Below are 22,141 nucleotides of genomic sequence, written 5' to 3'. Positions count from 1 at the left end.
CACTGCAGTTGTCTGAACATAATGTGAAGTTTTCCATATTTGCCCAGTTATCAACAGGAACAACAAAACTACAACATCAAAAAGAAGAACTCATGATTTAAGGTGGATACTTCTCCATTTAAATGTGTAGTACATATTATGGTATATCACTGAACCCCATCAGTGCACTTCATGTTTGAGGCTTTGATCAGTGAAGTGGTAATGCATCATTTCAGTGTTGCTGACGAACCGAGTGTGGACAGCTTGTTGAAGCACACACAGTGGTTGTTAGCCAGACAGAGCCCAGAACAAAGCAACCAGAGAGGGAACACAAGAGAAGAATGGAACACATAAATAGGTAATTCAAGGGACTGTTCATCATTCAGCTACAACAAAGCCCACGCTGGAGTGCTGTTAGTCACTGCTGTGCAATACTGGAGAGTGATGAATAAAACAAATTACCTGGAGTTGTCCACGATGTACTGCACTATCTTGTCCAGAACTTTCTCGAAGAGTGCCGTTCGGACCCAGATGTGTTTAATGGCCTGGGCAGAGAGCGGCTGAGGGGGGCGGCTGGTGGTCGAGGAGCCCTGCCTCCTGAGAGGTTCGTGTCCCACGCTCTGGGTTCTTCTGCAGGGCACAAAGTCACAGGTCACTACTATTAACAAGTGTTGCTGCCTATCCATAGCTGACAGACGCAGTATTTGCAGATACCAATATCAATATTCAAGAGTTTGGAATGGTGGTGTGTATGTGTGTGTGTAGCGACATTCTTGTGAACAAAATAACTTAATAACAATACAGATAAAAACTTAATAGGGCCACCTCAACAATTTTACATGTCAAAGCCCATTTACTAGTCCTGGTTAGTACTACTGGACTACTCCTGTAAAAACAGATGTAAGATGTCCTCTGTGGAACTAGAGGAGCTTTAGCAAGTTTGTGAAAATAACCCTGATGATCTTTTATCATGATGGGTGCTGGGCTCCACCAAGGTTGTCCCTTGTCACCGATTCTGTTTGTGATTTTCATGGTGCAGCCAGGGGGAGGAGAATGTCTGGTTTGGGGACCTCAGGATGGCTTCTCTGCTTTTTGCAGTGATGATGTGGTTCTGTTGGTTTCAACACACTGTGACCTCTAGCAGGCACTGGGATGGTTTGCAGCCGAATGTGAAGTGGCCGGGATGAGAGTCAGCACCTCCAAATCTGAAGCCATGGTGCTCTGCCAGAAAAAGGTGCAGTGCTTCTCTGGTTTGGAAATGAGTTGCTGCCCCAAGCCGAGGAGTTCAAATATCTCTGGGTCTTGTTCACTAGTGAGGGTAAGATGGAATGTTAGGTTGACAGGCAGATTGGTGCAGCATCAGCAGTATTGCAGGAGTTGTACCAGATCATTGTGGTGAAGAAAGAGCTGAGCCAGAAGGCAAAGCTCTCAATTTACCAGTCGGTCTACATTCCAACCTTCATCTATGGTCAAGCTTTGGGTAGTTACTGAAACAATGAGATTGTGGATACAAGTGGCTGAAATGAAGAGTGTCTGGGCTCAGCCTTAGAGATAGGGTGAGGAGCTTAGACATCTGGGGGGAGTTTAGAGTAGAGCCGCTGCTCCTTTGCATCGAAGGAGCCAGCTGAGATGGTTTGGATACCTGGTCAGGATGCCTCCTGGATGTCTCCTTCTGGAGGTGTTCCAGGCAAATTTGGAATGTGGAGTGTGTTGAATCACAAGAATCATGTTGCATTATGGGAAATGTAGGATCCGGTGTTTTTGGAGCTTGGTCCATACTTGGGACTATAAGTTAAGATATCTCAGTCTCTGCTACGTTGATTTTGACTATTCTTTTTTTAAAATCTGTTTCTTGAAAATTCCCAAACTTCACAAAAAGAAATACTAATTCACTGGACTGCCCCTTTAGTACCTGCGGCACAAGTTCCTCCCTCAAAGCAGATAATCTGATTAGATTTTACAGCACAATGTTGCATACATTTGCATATTAGTCCAGAAAATGAATTTTCATGAACCTATGAAAGTAATTCTGATGTCAAGATATTGAAAATGAAGAGATACACAGTGTAGTAGGATGCTGTAAAATTTCCAGCAATGTATCGCTGCAATTTCTATCTATGTACATGTGAGTAATGTGGAGATTAATAAATGAAAAGAATTGTGTCTTTGACCATCGGGAGGCAGCGTTTAACAGCATCATCAGTTGTTACATACTGTACGTCATTACAACTAATCAGTATTTATAACAGTTGATTACTGGTTGGTTTTCAATAAATCTATACCATGTCAGACAAAGGGTGCCATTTTATGCTAGAAATCATCTGGGTGAAGTATTTTATGAATATGGAGGCAGATGCATGATAGCAGGCAGAGAGAGGAGCACTTTCATCCCAGACTGAGTTTGATCTCTGGCAATCAGACAAAACCACTCACACACACCCACTTCAGAAAGCTAATGAGTGTGTGTTTGTAAGTCTGTGCTGAGGGGGGCTCGGCTGCTACAGTCACGATGTTAGCAATCCCCCAGTGTCTGTGTCTGTGTGTGCGAAAAGGAGGTTTTCGGCTAAGTCACGATTTTTGCAGTCCCCTACCATTTTCAAGACGTGTGTGTGTGCAGTGACAGTACTCCAGAGGATGGGGGGAGTATCAGGATGATGTCAGAGATAAGACAGAATGTAAAAGAGACAGGGTCTTTCTTTTCTAAATAAAACCTGCAGCGTTCTTTTGACATGGAGAATGAGCATTTCCTCCTTTATACAGTACTTAATGTATAACTTATATTTAAGTTTATCTCAGGCCATATATTGTTTTTTTATTACTTGCATTACTTGCACCACAATACTGAATCTTCGTATGTGAAGATGATACTTTCAGTCTGTTTGTTGCTCTGTTGACCTGAACTTCCTTCTAGTGCCTCTATCAGGTCAAAATATCAACTTTGCAAACAAGATCTCTCAGTATTTAACAGGCATGTCGGTCAATTTGATTTTAATGATCCTATGTCTTTCCCTTTAAACCCATAGATATTCAGTTTACTACCATGTATGACAAAGAAAAGCTGGAAACCTTCACAATTAAGAAGCTGAAAACAGTGAATTAAACGATTAATCAAATACCAGAAATGTTGCCAATAAATCGATTCGTTGTTTCAGCTTGTATCATTCACATTGGCCACTAGGGGGCACTACAAATGCAAGAAATGGGCATGACATAACACAAATCAGACCATAAATCAGAAGTTGTTTGTCCAGTCATTACAAAACTCACAGGATATGTTTCATGACAATGAATTTTGAAATCACTCAATAGTGGGCACCACCAGTTCCAAACGTGCATGGGCCTGGTGCAAATTTGGCCATAAATCAGTGACAGTTTTTCATAACATCACCAAAATTGGTGGATATTTTCAATTAAGCTGTTGAAGCTTTCAATTTCTAACAGCCTGTGCTGGCTTGAACCCTGGGATTACTGCTTGCGGCTATATTTTAATCTTGTCTTTCAGTTGAGAAGGTTAAGACCAGGGTGTTATCCCTGAGGACACAGTACTCAAGGTTGATAAAACCAAATCTGAGTGGGAGGGGGAACAAACCCTTGATACCTAGGCAAAGTGGCTCCTCAGGGTCATGGATTTCATAAGACAATGTTCACCATCTATGTGAGACCACTGTAAGTTATACAGTCTACAAATATAAATACATACTGTTCATGTAATGGTGACGTGCATCCCTGACTTTGGCATATCACTTTTATGCAAAGTACTGTTGAAATTAATTTAGTTGGAAATTTGAGCATGTGCTATGCAAAGTATAAAATGTAAGTGCACATTACTAAATTAATGATCAAATATTAGGGTATGTCTTCATGAGTAATATAAAAATTATTACATTGTTAAAGTTGAGAACAATGACCATGATTGGCTATTTCTATAGAACTGTGATGTCCACTGACACCATTTCTGTTTCACCTCTCTTCCAGCTTGATGTGCCATTCAGTGAACAGGATGACACAGAAGATCAGGATGATCCTTCAGAATCACCCAAACTGTCTAAGTCACAGCTGTCGACACCTGGCACATCATCAGCGAGTACCTTATGTACTGCCTCCCCCCTTGAATGGTTAGATGAAGGAGCTTCCCCACCAGCTGTTAAGGAAGCTCCATCACCTGCCCCATCAACTGCCAGCAGGAAGGCACAAACAGAGTCAGGTGTCAAGTGCAAGGGGAGGTCATCTGAATCTCACATCAGAGCTGCAGAAGCTTATTACTTGCTTGTTCTTGAATTTTAGACCGTTTCACACAGTCTTCATCAGCCATTATTCTAAGCATTTTTAGGACTACTGTCAAAAGATCCATAACAAGTGAATAAGTGGACCTTGAGTGGACATTATTTTGTAAATTGCTGCTGCCAAGGTCAAGAATCAACTCTCAAACTCAACTTTTAAGCCAACATAGATGTGAAGTGCTCATAATAATGGAAGGTTTGAACATGTACAGTTTCAAACAACTAAGCAAACTTTATCTGTTGATGAGGACTGTGTGATGCAGTTGAAAGCTCCAGAACAAGTGAGTGCGTAAGTGACCCTTGAGTGGAGATTGTTTTGTCAACTGTTTCCAAGGGCAACGATAAGTTGTTGAGCTGAAAAACCTTGTATTTGTAGCCCAGTGTGTTGTTCAGTCAGCCCACTCTTTAAGTGAGGCTTGCACTTAACCCGATTGGTGTATCTCGCTGTCAATCTAAATATCAATCGTCCTCTTCATTATGAGCAAAAGGAGCTATCATTATTGGTTTTAACTCCTCCTTGCTTGTTGCCATGGTGATCCAAGCAACATGTGTGCACCAAGTTTGGTGGTGTCTCACTCTGTTGCAGTGGGGGAAGGAATTGTAAAAATACTATTGTAATTATTGGCCTGAGTTCTTTATTGGTTATGGCATTGTTGTAAATAATGTGTATCCAAGGTGTCGACCCTGGACCCTGATGAAATCAGAAAGGTTGGTGATATGTTTTGACTGGAGTAAAAGTTACTTTGAGTGAAGGCTTGCTCCTCATCATGTTTTCCTGGTGTTATTTATCTGTTGTATAACATCATTACATCTGTTGTGTAATGATGTTATATATATTATCTCAAAAGGGACAAATAAACTTTTTTTGAGACAAATTTAAGCCCATATTGTTAGACCATAGTATGACAAAAACCTCACAGATTTCACTGATTAGTTGGATTTCTGAATGTTGAACTGAATGTTTGTTGACGAACAAAAATAAAAGTATACCCAAATAATACAATCTACATGTATTTAATCCTTCAAATACACAGTGCATTTCACCAATCTTTGAAGGTTAGAGGAGACTTCTTATTTTTGGTCTTGGACTGCAATGGTTAACTTGTGGAGTGTAACAAACCACAAATAACCTTTAAAGGTTTTGCCTTGTTCAGAATATAAATATTTCTATCTTATTTATTCCTATAACACGAAAATGATGCAATGTTGGTGCTTCCTTTGAGGTTTAGCAGTTCTTTGCTTGGCTGAGTAGCCATTCTGAAGGGAAGGGGTGCCAGGAATCTTCACCACTACTAGGATATGGACAGTTTAAAGTGCCAGTTTAATCTTTGGAATAAATCTATCTCAACAGATTATTCCTTTTTTAGTGCATAACATAACATATTAACCTAATGCACACTCACACCATAACAATTTTTAGGTTTATCTTTCCAGCCTGTTTAGATCTACTGTATTTGTGCAAGGAAATTTTTGTGCATGTCTGGGTTCTCCAATGGACGTCATTGTGCTGGCTGCTTAATGTCGAGATGACCAAAGCTCGTTGCGCTTGTCCTAGCTGAATGAGAGCAATGAATATATTGTCCCCAAAATGAGTTAGGGTTAGGTAAAAAGCTTTATTTTCCAAAGAAAGAAGCAGCCTTTATGGTCAGTGTTGGTAAATGTTGCTTCACTGGGTTAGTACTTCGTCTTCAGAATGAACTTTGATGTGATGTTTTATCAGACAAAGATTAATATGCATATAACATAAATCACTGTGTATAACGCATTCAGAAAACAGCACAATAAACTACAAGATGATGATGATATATTGCTCAATAGAATCTGTTCACACAAGTGTATCATCTATTTGTAATTATAGAAGGTTTGATCAAATGTGTAAATCACCTCTATGAAAACATCCCTTTCTACAGCATGCTGTCTCTCCTCTTCGCTGTGCTCTGTCATTGGTCTTTCAAATTTCAAATGTCAACATGTAGCTAACTGAATTGATTACAATGATTACAACCAGATTGCATTTTGAACTGACAAATGAATATGAATGTGCAAAGGAATATGTCAGGGTGATTTATTATGGATGTGCATGATGTGAATTTCAGTTTTTTCTATGGGGTTTTGATGGTGTGTTGCACTGACATAACAGCTACAACAGCAGATGTTCAGTACATTTAAATGATTTTTGTGTGGGTTATTATGCACAATAATACTGGAGATATTTTAAAATAGTAATACAAGTTTATGAGTTGTAAAGGGTTCAGTATGATTCAAAAATACCTGTTTGTAAGAAGTGCTGTCCAAACATGACTAAGGACAAAAAGTCTTAAATAAAATTCCCTAAAAAACAATGTTGAGAATTCCAACATCAGAAAAGTGTGGTGGAAGGGGGTTTTAAACACTGTTTGATGATTTGACAAGCACTCGGTTTGAAGGATACTGTTGCCTAAAATCCAAAATGCCTCCATGTGGAGACTCACTGAGGTATAGCCTGATAGCTAATGGCTAATATGTACTGTGTGTGACATCCACTCTAGGAGGTATTACATTAGCATGGAGCTGTTGTATGATGAAGAAAAATACTGGTTTTTTACAACTTGGATTTTCAGAGTTTTGCCCTCCGATAATATTTAGTCATTTTCAGTAATTACTCCCTACTGAAATGTATCCATTGTAACATTTTTAATATAATGGATACATTATACCTACATTGTCAAACCCAAAGACAGTGTAGTCTGTATAAGGTGACAGTAACAACTCGCACAGCAAGCATTGGTCAACCAGGAGTAAACATGTTAGCAGATTAGCTCATTAGCTGTTGATGGTTCCCCATACTGTTCATGTGACCCTCATTTTACAAGTTGTAGCTGTCCCTTGAAAGTCTCCAATAAGCTGTGTTGGATGTTTACAACAGACAGTTTGGGTGAAACATTACCATTTTCGTTCATTTTCTGGCGAACCATCTAATGATCATTTGTGTTTCTTGCCCCATTGGACTTCCACAATGCTGGCACATTCAAGATCTACATTTGTTTTTGTGAATACAATATTATTAACTAAGAAAATAAGAAGCCAGGCATAAAAGTGGATTTATGTTTTAATGTGTATCAGAGCTGTTGCCACAGCAGGTCTGCTGCTAGCACTGCAGCATTTCAGTAGGAAATGAATGCAGATGATATGCTAGTCTTGCTCTTTACCCTGTGAGTCAGAAAGAGAAGCAGAGGAACAGAGAGAAGAAAAGAGGGTGATGTGTTGGTAATTTATCACTGTGGTCTCTTGGTAAGAAAAAAGATAAAGTCAGAGGGGGAAGGTTATAAAGGAATACATCACTAAGACACAAGGAGCCATAGCAGGATGTCCAATTGCAGCCTTTGGCAAGCAGAAGGTAAAATACAACCCGTTTACCAGACCTGATGAATCACACACACACACACACACATACAAACACACACAAATACACACACACACACAAACAGATCCAGACCATCCAGTCCTGTTCTGCTGTAATTACTATTCACTTCACCGCTGCAACTCTTTATTCCACTGTTGATGTCTGCTCATATTCTCTCTCTCCACCTCATGTTTCCCATCATGCTCTGTGCCTCTTTCGCCGCCAGTGGCGCAAACCAGGTTGCCTTGGCAACCAGGATAAATGAGAGATGGAGCCCTGAGGTGGGATGAGGGGAGAAGGGGGAGGGTGGGAACATGGCTGTGTGTGTGTGTGTGTTATGAGTGTGCATGAATGTATGTATGCATTCAGGCAGAGGGGTGTGACTTGTGCAAAACCAGATCCATAAACAATAATACGCTTTAATGTTGTGTGCAGTCTGTCTGGGGAAATAAAGGCCAATGAGATGTGACAGATGAACGAGAGACGGCAGCTGATATTCAGAAGGAGAGCTGAGCACTCGGCATACGCAAACATGTTTAACTCCGCTGATTTACATAAAACAGCAATGTTGCAATAACGTCTCGCTACACATTCTGACTGTGTGTTCTATTGTTTTTGCATCATTTATGCAGACTTGTAGGTGTATGTTTGTGTGCCCATTGCCCAAAGCTTTCTCTCCTCCATTTGGAAGTCTCTCTCTGCAGCCCTGGAGAGACACGTGGTAGCCATGTGGCTCCCGGTAATGGACAATTAATGGGCTTGCAAACAGCTCGGCTAGTACCTAAGTGCCTGCAGATAAAGCAGTTTATCATACTCTGTGTGTACACACATACACGCAGAAATACATATGCAAACATGCATGCAAGTATACACACCAACCCCCTAACACACACGCACACACACACACACTCCTAGAAACACACCCGAGGCTTATCACAGTGTGCACACAGATTGCTCAGCTTTAGTAAACACTCAACTGACCAGAGATTGTCTGTTGGTGATGGAGTGTATCTGTAGCTCTGTGTTTTACATGGAGAAACTGACTTGGTGTGAAAGGAATGACAGAAAGTTGATAATGCCCAAATAGAAAATAAAAATTATTGGTAGTGTGTGAAACATCTTGAATACTTCAAAATTAAATCTTTAGGGGGTCTCAAATATTAAGGTAATTGTTTATTATTTATCGATCCTGTGAAATTTATTTGCATGTTGAAATGTTGAAAATGGAGAAGCACAGGAAATGTGACTGATAGTAAACAGTCTATATATATATCTATATAACAGTCTGCATTTATAGGCAGTTAATGTCTATAAATGTATGATAATTAGCATATTAATAAACACACAGCTGAGGATGATGTGGATGTCATCAGTTTTGCAGGTATTTGCTCATAAACCAAAATATTGGACACACTGAATTTGGACCACTTTGACTAGTGGTGCTAGAAAAAAATTTAGGGGATGACCTATTTCAGTGGACCTCACCCTCTGAAGACCATGAATGTGTGTATTTGATCCATTGATTTAATCCATCCAATAGATACTGAGACGTTTAAGTCTGAACCAAACTGACTGACCTGAGGTACCCTAGAGCCCACAATAGCTAGCTCCGGTAGTGTGGCTAAACAAGACTAAGCTACAGCCATGCTAGCAGTTCTGTGAGGCTGTACTTAGGCACAGTGGTGCTTTAAGATATGCAAACTGTCTCTGTATGTGAAACTAAATCTCTCCAACTCACACTTCCAATCACACCTCCCAGTCTTCATCAGCAAATGGATATAATCTCCTTCCTGTGATCAACATTCAACACTTAGCCAGATCCTTGTGCTAATCAGGACTGTGAGACGAGGTTGAAAGCTGTAGGATGTACTGCAGGAAGACCTCATGGGATTGCAGGTGTTCCTGTTATTGTGTCCACCCTGTATAAAAACTGTCGCTGATGGTAAATTTATTGTGGCTGATGTTAATTAGTTGATGTTCTGGTGCATAATTAAAGCTACACAATGAGTCTTATTATTCTCCATCACAAAGTGGGTTGTAATGGAGAAGAATGTCTCTTCCCCTCTAATTAAGGCAGCAGATTCACTCAATTTGCACAAATTACATTCTGATTGTGGTGTCAGGTATGGTCCCTGGTGGGAAAGCTCCAATCAGGAAATGATGAATTAAAACTTAAAAGTGAAATCGAAACTGTCTCTTAAGTGGCATTTAGTGAGTGCTCACTCACTGCTGCAAAGAGAGAGTTGTGTAGACGTTGTATAAATTCAGTTAAGTAAAGTGGACACAAAGTGACAAAAGGGGGAGAGGACATCTGCATCACCAACCTGGTGAGATCAGCCTGCTGCTGGAGTTGCTCCTGCACTTTGCGGCAAACCTCACTGGCGGTGTCGTAGACTTTGCCGACCTTAGTGAAGAGGGCTGCAATCTTGTCACTGCGGAGAAAACCAGCTGCCCGTCTCTTCAGCAGGTGACCCAGGCAGGCCTCAATGGCAGCTGGAGAGGAAGAAGCAAGAGTGGAGTTTGATTATTTGGAGACTAATGAAGATGAGAGGAAAAGAATGGAGAGGTGGAGCTGAGAAGAAAAATAAAGGAAAGGCTAGAAGTTTAAGAACTTCCTGAAAACAAAAGATATAGGATGAGACAGGGATAGTGAAAATCAATGAGTGAGTGAAACACTCATTACTATCTTCAATGAAGAAATTAGAAGGATGGCACCTTCACATAACAGATAAGACTAAGGCTGTATTCAGACCAAATCAGGCGGTGCGGCTCACCACCAGGGTTGAGTGGAGGTGTGTGGGGGTGTGAGAGTGTTTATTTATGCTCTAGAACGTAACCGTGGTGAAACATTCAGGAAATAATGTTTTATTGATCTGATTCACCAGCTTTCTCGCTACCAGTGCTCCCTCTCTTCATTTTCTCTCCAGCTCGCTCGACCACCACTGCTCTCTCTCTCTTTCTCTCGTCTTTTTTAAAATGAGTCGGGAAGCCAACAGCAAAGTCTATCTTTACTTTTCACGTTGTCAAACATAGAGAAATGTCCTCCTCTCCTCCTACTAATGTCTTTGTCTTCCTTCATGGCAGAGTTTACAGCTCTGATCAGTCTGATCTCTGGCTGTGATTGGCCACTGCAGGCTTCAGCCGCAGTGACGTCAGGTTGTGTTTCTCTGAAAGTTGACCCTGGTTCATGTTCCCGGCCGCAGGCTGGTGCAGTGCCGCTGTGGCCAAAACACCAACGCCGAAATGCACTATCCCCATTCAAATGAATGGGAGGACTGACCTGATTTGGTCTGAATATGGCCTAACAGTAAGTTGGTGGCTGAGAGAGTTCAACGCACTGCAACTAAAGAAAACACATGCGGTGGATTAAAGAAGCAAATGAAGAAAAGATCACCACTTTAATATAATTTTCCTGGTAAAAAAAGCTACAAATAAGTTAAACTGTAATAAATAAACACATTCATTAATTTGACAACACATATGTGTGTATACACAGTTGACCATAACCATGTAATGTGAATGACAGCCATGGAAAAAAGTAAGTTGATATGACATGAGTTCAGATTTTTTTTTGTCAGATTACTGTTTCAAAGGTCATCCATCCTATACTTCAAAACTGAAGGTGCAACTCATCTTTTCAACCTCCAGGCTTTCTCAGAGTTTTGCTAACTGACTTGTGTGTGGAGATGATGTTGTTAGTCAATTCTTTCCTCTATAACTCTTGTTCTAGGGGAGAGATGACAGCTGCAGGAGCAACACAGTCACCTGAAATGTGATTTTGAGAAGTGAGATGCAATCACTGGCCGGCTACATCACCTTTAAATATTTAGAGGGCTGGAGGTAGTAACCTGTGTGCAGCTGCTCCCTGAGCATGCCCTTTACACTGCCGGTACTTGTGTTGTCCATTCATAACAGATAAAGATAAGATCATATAAAACTTTAATGATCCATGGGGGGAAATTGGCTCTCGGCAGTGGTGATAGAAATCTGCAAGAAAAATGGTGGGCTGTAAAATTATCCCACCTGACAATTTCTTTACAGCAACAGAATGTAAGTGTGAGACTAGAAAGTAACACTTTGAGGAAATCTGCATTATGTAACTCATGAGAGAAGCCCAAGAAAATTATTTTGTAGTTTATGTGCAAGATATGCAAGGAAGAAAAAAAAAGCTTTATCACGAATTACGTGTACAGAATGTGCACAAGATGGAGGAAGCATTTACCAGAGCTGTTTTTAAGTCTTGTGGATCAAGTACAAGTCAAGTCTCAAGTACTTGAGGCAATGCAAGGCATGATAAAGATAGGAGTCAAATTCAGCCACTCCTGAGGGAAATTTTAGCCATATATTTATCATATTTTATATTTATCAGCACTGATCATGGTTTGAGTGTAGATGATAACTGTACAGTGAAATCTGATTAGGCAGCATGGCTCACTAGTGAATAGAAATGCTTTACTAGTGAAAAAATAAACATGTAACTGGATATCAAGCCTAAATGGCAGCTCTTGTTAATATCACTAAACAGCTGCTACTGGTTTGTTAATCTGATTGTCAATGTTTTACATTGGAACAACTAATGATCAAATTCAACAAGCTTAAAGTTAGTATAATTAATATTTTTACAATGTATAGTGCAGTCAGAACACAGGTTTATAGAAGGACAGAAAATAATATTAGACTTTGATATTGGTAACTTGTTATTAACATAACAAAGATGACTTCAGATCAGTGGCCACATAGGCTCATCTCCACATTATAGAGAAATATCGTTAGATTAATGCAAAGCCCTGAAAGGCAATTATGAGATGGCTTTCAGGGCTATTTACCCTGCCTTCCCCTATGCATGGGGCTACCTGTCTCCCTGCATGGGGGACAGGTACTGTAGCCTATTTTGCAGTAATTTCAGACAGTGTTTCTGCAGCTACAATCATGTCTCATTAAGCTGTTGGAACATTTATACAAAAACATTTTATCAGATATTTTTTTTTATCACAAATTCCACGCACAGTATCTTTATCAAAACAAGACAGAAAGTGTAAAAATAGGTTATTTCTCATAATTATTTCAATACACAAGTTAATAATAGTTTTTAATATTTTATTCCTGTAATAATTAAGTGCAGAACAAGCACATAAATAAGAACTAAATAAGGAGGAAGATAGATGATATGCTGGATAAGGGGAAAACTATTAAGCTACTTGTTTATGTGTATAGATTAATTGCTTGAGCTGCAACTTAAAGAGTGCATTAGGTTATGGAGACACTGCATCCATGTTATGTTATTACCTATTCATGACAGCTTGGCAGCGCAGCATTTTTCAATATTTATGTGTCCCCGAGTCAGGTCTCCTCAGCTTTTAGCCTATAAGTCTCAAGTAAGCTGAGTCTTACCACAAGTCAACGTCAAGTTGCAATTCCTCATTTTCACAACTTGAGTGTGACTAAGCCCCAGTCTAAAGTCTACAGCTCTACCATATATACAGAAAATGTACAATGCAAAAGCACAAATGCATTGTTACATATATCTACAGGACATTTGTGTATCAGATAAATACATAGAAGTAGCCCAGAGAAATGCAATGACTCATATGCTGAAAATGAGGGAGAAATGGAGGTAAACAGTCTCTTTCTATCTGTGACCCATCCATTAGCCGTCTGCCTCCTGCTGTAATTGCTGCATTAATGCTTGGCCGTAATGAGCTTTGTAGGGCTGATGGTAAAAGCAACATTGTGACACGATTACCCAAGCAAACGTAAACAGAGAATAGCCTCGTTCTCATTTTGCTGTATGTTTTGAGATGGTTTTAATGATCAAAGTGGTTTAATAAGTTTTTAATAATGTGCTGACTTATTGGTAAACAAAAACTGAATAAAGTGTTTTGGAAAAGGAACTGCATTCAAGTAAATGAGTCTCAGCAGCCATAGTGAATATGTTTATTAAGCCCATCTGCATGACGTAATTCATATCAGTGCAGAGCTTCTGAGGCTGTCTGCCCCTGTTTCTCCTCTGTGAGATGAATCTAGTGGATATTACTGTGGAATATAATGACCAACAACAACATCCTTCTTTGTGATGCTGGGAAAAACCTTCTGCTTTATGGGTGTAATCGTCTTGCTTTTATTACTGCTCTTGGAATCTTAGAAGAAGAGCTGAGAGGCTTGAGGTTTTTAGCTCAAAAAACCGTCAGCAGCTTTATTCCGACAGATTAATATGTTAACCTATGGAAAGGATTGTTGGCATTCGATAATACTTTTGTGGTGCTGTTGGAAAAAATCTCCCTTTATCCTATTAGAGGGGGATAGTCAGGATTAGCGGCTGTAAAGTTTGAAATGAAGTGCGGGTTTACAGGGAGTGTGTAAAAGTGTTGGAGGGAACATTAATGCACTGTTGTTTCTGTTGAAACACAAAAATCGAGCAGAGGATGCGAGCAGCTCTCCCGGGGGAGAGACCACACCTCACTCCTCTCATTCTGCTGCCTTCCCTCACGACTGGACTGCTAATTCATATCTTGGGTGTCTGTGGCTCTGATGAATCATCAGTTGTTTTCATATTGGGGTTGTGGAAAACATGCAGAATTTATTTTTTTTTTGTATTTTGACATACCCAGGACCACAAGAGCAGAGGGACAGCTTATCCCAATGCTGCTACACAACACACAACAAAATATATTCAGCTTCAGGAAGCATATGTTCCAAATTCCTACAGCTCCTGCACCATCCATCCATTATCTTCTTTCCATATCCCCCTTCTTATAATAATGATAACATACATTTAAAAGCCTGCTCACACCAGCATATAAAACATTTTACAGCAAAAAAAATAATGAATTTGTGGATTTGCACTTTGGTTTGACCTACAAATTCATGCCATTGCCCAATAAATAGTGAGCTGTCTTTGGGTAACAGAGCTTGGGAGTCCAAATCCATCCAGTTTTATTTAACCTCAGAGTTAAGAGTACAGTAAGAGTATAAACTGCTCCAACAAAATTATCAGACAGAGACAGGAGTCGATGGTACAAATACATCTTTTGTATAATATAAACTCTGTGAAGTTATTGTCCCATTAGTGAAAGACATAACAAGCTTGTTAAGAGATAGCAAGCAGTTAGCAAGCTCATTAGCTCAGAAAACTGCTTTCCCCTTCTTCAATGAAACTACTTATTGAATGAAATGATTTACCATACTGAGAACAAAATGTTACTGGGGAGTAAAGGTCCCAGTACAGAGAAAACAGAGCTCAGGTGGCTATTCTTACAAATGTCTCCGATGGCTACTGTGTTAGTAATTAGCTCACAGCTACAGTAGGTCTCCAACTAGCCCTGTGGGTATTCACTGAGTCACCAAGCTTCTCGAGCCACCTATTTCACAGACAAATGGATATATTCATCTGTCTCACTTTCCAGTGTGACCCGGCCTTAAAGGACTGGTTCACAATTTTTCAAGTCTGTCTTAAAACAACTGTTAGGTGCCCATATGAACACTGAAAGAGGTTTTCCTCATTGTAATCATTCCTCCTTTTCATACTGGCTATTAAAAGATCCCCTTCAAATGTGCTTTCAATGTAATGGATAGGGGTGAAAACCCACAGTGTCTCCACAATCTTATATGAGGCTTCAGCAGTATGAGTTAGTCATATCATATGGATATCTGCCACATTTACAGTCTTTTTAGCATCAAATTCCCTCTTTGTGTTTCCTTGTGTTTCCCTGTTGAGCTGCAGTGGAAGAATAGTAACAAAAAGAGGAACTTTGGCACTAAAAAGACCAACTTTGAAAGATATCTACCTGATTTGACTATTTGGACAACTGTAGCTTCATTTTATCTTCAGAGAAACTTTTAAATACATTTTTGCACAGATGGAGGACTGTGGATTTTGTCCCCTATCACTTTCATTCTCAGGGCATTATGATGGTTAGTGTGAACAGGTGGAATGATTATGGCAAGAAAAACATGTTTCAATGTTCATTTGGGAAACTGACTGTTTTAACACAAACTTGAAAAATTGTGAACCTGTCCTTTAAAGTAGCCATTTTCAACCAGTGGGCTGGGTCCACTGGTGGGCCTCAGAGTGCCATCTAGTGGGCCATGGAGGCAGTAGTACTGCCAAATGGTTAGCTTAAACTTAACTTTTGGTTATTTACAAAGATAGTTATTTTATATCTAAATGTCCTCAAGAATTCACATGAATAAAAAACATGAATGCACAATTTCAATGACCAGTTATATTTGAATATCACGATACCAATCATGACACATCAGGTAGAGACAAAGATGTTGCCACTGTTAGCTAGCTAACATTCCCTCAGATGCAGTGACATAAAATGGATCAGTTCTTCAAATGAAAAAGTGATGCCGGAGACAACCCTGCACCAGTAAAAGCTCCAAAGCATATGGTGAGGAAATATGGAAGGAGGAAATACCCTGAATACATTAAATTCGGATTCATAGTGGCAGACAGTGATGCTGAGCCAAAAGCAGTGTGTTGAATGTGGCGAAATCCTGTCAAATGATAATGCTAATACCATTGAAGCCCTAGAGACACTTAAACACAAAGCACCCAGGATGTGTTGGGAGGCCAAAAAGGAACGAGCTTCAGGCACAACAGAAAGTCACCACAACATTAGGAACTCAATCAAAAGCCACTTTGAAACCTAGCTATATGGTTGCTGTTCATGTAGCTCATAGCGAGAAACCCTTTACGATCACAGAGGAGCTTATTTTGCCTAGCACTGTGGATATGTGCCAAGAGTTACTGGGAGAGGCAGCTGCAATCAAAACTCAGTCAATATCACTTTCCAATGACAGTGAGCAAAAGTATTGTTGGCATAAGTGATGACATTGAATGTCAACCTAAAGAATAAAGGCAAGCCCATACTGTCATGAAGGCGACTGGAGCACGTGGACCCAAATGCAGATGACGGCAGGCAGGCAGGATCAGATGCAGAAATATTTAATGAAATAATACAACAAAGAGACACAGGAACATCAACCATGACCCCCAGGAACAAACACAGATGACTCGACAAGAACTGAACTCAAAACTGGACTATAAATACACACCAACTAATCAGGGAACGGGAAACAGGTGACTAGACACAAGGGCAGGCTGGGAGTGATTGGCTGAGGGAAACGGAGCAGGGCAGGGCTGACGAGACTGATACAGGGCAGGTGTGGGGAAGACACAGAGCAGGGCAGGACTAACGAGGGTAATGCAGGGCAGGTGAGAGGAGGAGCACATGAACACAGAAGGAGAAAACCAAATCCAGGCAACATAAGTGCAACAGAAATGAAAGAGTCCCTCAAAAAGTCCAACTAAAAACAGAAAAAGTTTGAGGGCATCAGATGGATAACAAAACCCAAGGAAGTCAAAAGAACAAAAACACAAAGAGTCCAAAAAAAACACAAAAGTCCATTCAGGGTGTGACACATACTTTGCCATACAGCTGGATGAGTCGACTGACGCTAGCAATGCCACTTTATTTTTAGCTAGTTTTTGTAAGATACTGCAGGGACAGTAATCTTCAGGAAGATCTACTGTTTTGCAAAGAGTTTCCCACGAAAACAATGGCAGATAATGTAATGCATAGCATTGATGATTACGTTACTGATGAAGGTCTTGATTGGTAATACTGTACAAAATTGGACAGACAGCACTGCATCAATGACAGGAAAACATTGTGGTGTTGTCAAACAGATCCAAGAGAGGGTGCCAGATGCCAAGTGTACGCAGTTTCTTACATAGGGAAAGTCTAACAAAGTAGATATAACCAGAACTGCATCAAGTCATGAACATAGCTGTGAAAACTGTCAACTCTATTAAGAAAAATACACTCAACGCAGGGTGTTTTGCTGCACTCAACTCAAGGTGTTTTCAAGAGAAATGCATTCAACACAAGATGTTTTGCTGCTCCATGTGAAAAGACTTGATGCAGAGCATTTGCAGCTCTTGTACCACAGTGAAGTAAGGTGGGCTATACATATCCAGTGCTATAACCAAGCATTTGACTCAGTTGTCACAAAAGTTTGCAGACTACTTCCCAGAGGACCCGTGACATGGAAACCTTTGGATTTTGAACCTTTTCTCTGGGGATCCTGCTTCAGAAGACATGGCTCTGTCCACTGTGATGGAAAATGAACTGACAGAACTCTCAGACGGCAGCCTGATGCTTCAGCTCACACAAGTTGACCTGGCTTCATTCTGGATGCTGGCTGCCAGTCAATATCCCTCTCTGTCAAAATGGGCAATCAAATTTCTGTTGCCTTTCACCACCACCTATTTATGTGTGTCAGGGTTTTCCTTTGTGACTGACACAAAATCAAAGGAAAGGAACAAACTGAAAGCAACTTTAAATGCTACTCTGCATGTCAACCTCTCACCCATCCCACCATGACTTGATCTTATTATTTCCCAGAAGCAAGCCCACATGTCTCACTGCGGGTAAGCAGAATATTCATTTTGGTCATTACAGCTGACAGTGGCATAACACATATTCCCAGCTGAGTTATTTTTTTTTGTCATGTTATGTTGGGAAGGTGGTCCTCGGAAATGTTTTAACAATCAGAAGTGGGCCTTAAATTACAAAAGGTTGAGAACCCCTGCTTTAAAGTATGCTTCAAATTAACTAGTTTGTACAAAGTTTTGTCAAAAGGCAAAAGTGTTTATGCCTGTTCCAAATGATCACACTCCAAGGTGGGTCAAAAAGCCTACCATCGTAGAAAGTGGCATGATGTCATGAATTGTACAAATGGGGATAACAGCGAATAGTTTTGAATAAGTCCCCCTTAAACCATTCATAGTGTTGCGCTCTATTTTTCACATGAAAAGTGATGAGTGACATAGCTGTGTGAAGAATAAAAAAGATAGCTTGAGGGTTACAAAACAGGGTCTGAAGCAGCCCCCCTATACTGACACTGAATGTGTAGGGCAGTGGTTCTCAAATTTTTGGGGGCCAGGGACCCCTTGTAGGGGAGAAATTTTTCCAAGGACCCCCTCATAATCATAACATAGATTAAACATATGCTAACTACCATTTGTACTCTTAGATGCCGTTGAAACTATTTGTATTCTAAAACATTTCAACCTAAATACTTCAGACCTCTTTCATAGTGATAGACAGAAACATGTTTCAATGTGAATCATGTTAAAACCACGTATATACTTTTAAACAGAGTCATTTTATTCAAATTGCATCTGGACTCAACGTGACAGCATTTATACTCACCCATTGTCCTCCCAGGCACCTCCTTGCAGAACAGAAAGTCCTCCAAAATGTTCCCTTCCCATGGATAGTGAACCAAAATAATTAACTGAGCCACACTGGCAATTTCTGTTGATTCGTCCAACTGAATAGAAAATTGCTCACAAGCATGCAATCTATCCAGTAGCTGTGACTGAATGTTAACTGAGAGTTCATCAATTCTCCTCCTCACGGTGTCATTTGAGAGGTACAGCTTTCAGTTAATGAGCTGCTTCTGTCCCAAGCATGACTTCACACATTTCAAACGCCGCTGGAAGTATGAGTTCTTGTGCAATTGTGTTTGGCTTCTTACTTTTAGCAATACATTGGGCCACCAAAGAAGAAGACTTCTGTGCTTTCTCTGAAGTTGTGACCAGTGTTTTCTGGTGGGTGTATTCCTTGCTCTTTCAATGGAAATATTCTTTTGATTTGCCCTCATATTTTGGGTGCTTTGCAATCAGATGTCGCTTTAACTTGGTTGGCTTCATTCACTAAGGCTTGACATATGACGCATTTTTGTCTCCTGCTGACCAATAAAAATTTCAATAAAACCAAACTCAGCTAGCTAGCTGGCTAATAAGCCAAGCTAAGCAGCAGCAGGAACAGTTCATTGTGCCCTGAGTGAAGTGAGTGATTCATGACAGATTGATGTGATGTTTCATGATCATATCAGAGTTGCTGGCCAAAAGCTAGCGTGGGTGGGAGTAATAGACACAACGTTGGTTATGTAACGTAACCCCAGATTCTATGAGTATAGGCGTACTTGTAATATATTCACTGACCCCCTGGCTATGCCACAGACCCCACTTTGAGAACCACTGGTATAAGGCATACTGACACCTTTACTGTATGTTTAGACAGTGCTGCCAATCAGTATTGGTTACTAACTGTGCAGTACCTCCATGTCTATTATGACTCAAAAACCACACAGCAATAGACAGAAGTGGTGAGAGTGCTTGACTGAAGAGGACTTTGACATCCATTTCAAGTGGAGTCTCCTCTTTATAGTGTAGCTCTACTGTATGTAATGGAAATGTGTTTGAAGACTGTTTTGAGTGAAAGTCAGTGTCTGACATTAACTTTTTGACTCACCTGCCAAGGGGGCTGGTTGATGAAAAAATACACTGGCCAAGCATATTTTTTAACAGCTAAAATAATAAATTGCCTTTTTGTGTCACATATACATTTGCTTCAGTACATTTCCTTGAGGTAATAAGGTATTATATTGAACACAAACTTAAAGAAGAGGCCAGAGCAAAATTCTTTTCCAGTTTAAAGGCTGAACATGACAAACACTTGCCAACCAGCAGAACATTTCACAAATCTGAGCTAGAACATTTAACACAATTACAATGATAAAAATATATATATATATGAGTAAGATTAAGTGAAATCCTTTTCCAGTCATTTTTCCTCAACAAAATAAATATCTTAATAGAAAAATTAAGTGCTACAGTGTGATACAGCACATAGCCTATGTATGATGGCTCAGACTGCAAAGTTAGTGACATGTCCAGTAATACACGATAACATATGCATTTAACTAAATTACACAAATGAAAACAACCACAATAAATAGCTTACAGAAATCACCTTTGCCCAGATGAAGTTGTGACCTGACGTGCTAACATGTTGTGGTAAGTGTATTGTCTCATTTCTGGTTGCTGGTGTTTCTGTGTTACTAGCAGCATCTTTGCTGTTCTCAACCCAGTTTTTAAACTTACACTAGTTCTGCTCAAGCATTCTTGGCACTCTCCTTCTTTTAGCAACTTTCTCACAAATCCCACAGTTGTTTATACATTATTCAGATCTTCTAGTTACTTTAGCTTAGCCGTTAGCAATGGCTTCTCTCTCTCCCTCTCCTACTCTCTCTTGCTCGGTGTGTCTTATGTTTAGCTATTCTGCTGCCTCCGTTAAAGATAATGGTACATGTAATAAATGTAGTTTATTTGCCGTGATGGAGGTGATGCTCAGTGAGTTAGAAGCGCAGCTCCACACCATGGAAACCCAGTCATTACCTCCTGTAGTTAGCCAGCCCTCAATAGCTGGGGCGAGCTGACCCAGCATAGCTCCAACGATAGCTTCTTTCTCTCCCTCTCAGTTTAATTATATCAGACATTTATCAAACATTTGTGATATTTCTATCGAGAAAAATTGATATAATTATTATTATTTTATCGCCCAGCCCCACGTCCGAGTCGTTATGCTAGATATTTTATTACATGAATATTTTGATACAAACATTTACCCGCCAACGTGGCAGATAGCCTTCCGAGAATAACTTGTCAAACGAAAATCTACCTGCATTTGGCGCTTGGCAGGTGTTAATTTTGGAACCTGGTGAAAGCTAAAGAGTTTTGGCCTCTAGAGGGCAGAAAAAAATCATCATCATCAATAGAGCTATAATAGCTTAGCAAATGATTTTTCACAAGGTCACAGACATTTGACACGTTATAGCAGGAAAAGCAGAGGTGTACTTCTTGTTTCCAACTGCAACCCATTTCAGTGTCCCAGTTCCAGGGCCCTGCTATTGTGCATGCTGACACACTGGAATGGTTTATTGGGATACTTCAGTGGACCTGAGCCATCATTAATGTTATTACAGTAGTTACACCTGTGCTATTCTGCAGTAGCAATGAAATGTCTGCTTTGAAAAATGTAACTGCCCTCTTACTGTACACATTCAGCAAATTTGAACCAACATTAGCACAAATCTTGAGTCAGGCCACCTGGAGAATGTAAGTCCAATATTCATTCTCTTTTTAGCTCTGTTTTGATTGAAATGGGAAACATTTGACTTGGACTCAGCACTGCATGCAGAAACATTAAATACAATATACAGTTCACAGAAAATAAAAAACAGTTAAAAGAAATCATTACATGAGGACACTTTATACTACACAAAACTAGACCGTACATGACTACATGGCATTGCACAAACCCTTGACCAGCTGCACCATTCACCTCCATAAGTTTAAAATACAAACTCAAAAGAATGCTGTAGAGGTTCAGTCTACATCAGTTCACTTCAAATCTTATGCCAGAGGGAAGAAGCTGTTCCTCACTGTGGAGAAAATGAGCTGGATCTGTTTAGTAAGACAATGCTCATTGATTGCCTAGACCTGGGTGATTCTTAATACCCATCATTTTCATAACAGAATGCACCAGATGAATGATTTGAGCTTTCAGTTTTACTGATAAATTGTCAAACCAGGCAGTGATCCTGTATCTAATGATGCTCTTGAAAGCTGTGCTGTAGAACA

The 22,141-nt window shown here is 40.1% G+C and overlaps 1 protein-coding gene across 5 annotated transcripts in view; it reads right to left on the bottom strand.

Annotated features, from left to right (window-relative positions):
* sgsm2 (small G protein signaling modulator 2) overlaps positions 1-22,141 on the bottom strand; it is a 96,128-nt gene that overhangs the window by 28,092 nt on the left and 45,895 nt on the right. For 3 of the 5 annotated variants that reach the window (XR_006403791.1, XM_044354097.1, XM_044354093.1), the window contains exons 3-4: positions 9,966-10,134; positions 442-609 (exon numbers count right to left, since the gene is read on the bottom strand). Coding sequence is in view for 4 of the 5 variants with exons in the window: in XM_044354097.1 (XP_044210032.1) it covers positions 442-609; positions 9,966-10,134 (337 nt within the window). In the remaining variant the exon portion in view is untranslated. Of the gene's footprint in view, positions 1-441; positions 610-9,965; positions 10,135-16,491; positions 16,561-18,863; positions 19,104-22,141 lie in introns of those variants that run through there. The other 2 variants (XM_044354095.1, XM_044354094.1) reach the window with 2 other exon arrangements.

Source organism: Thunnus albacares, chromosome 6 (genome assembly GCF_914725855.1).
Source record: "Thunnus albacares chromosome 6, fThuAlb1.1, whole genome shotgun sequence".
In the NCBI taxonomy this organism is placed as follows: Eukaryota; Metazoa; Chordata; class Actinopteri; order Scombriformes; family Scombridae; genus Thunnus; species Thunnus albacares.
The sequence above is the reverse complement of the archived record's forward strand: the minus strand, read 5'-3'. Positions and strand labels throughout refer to the sequence as shown.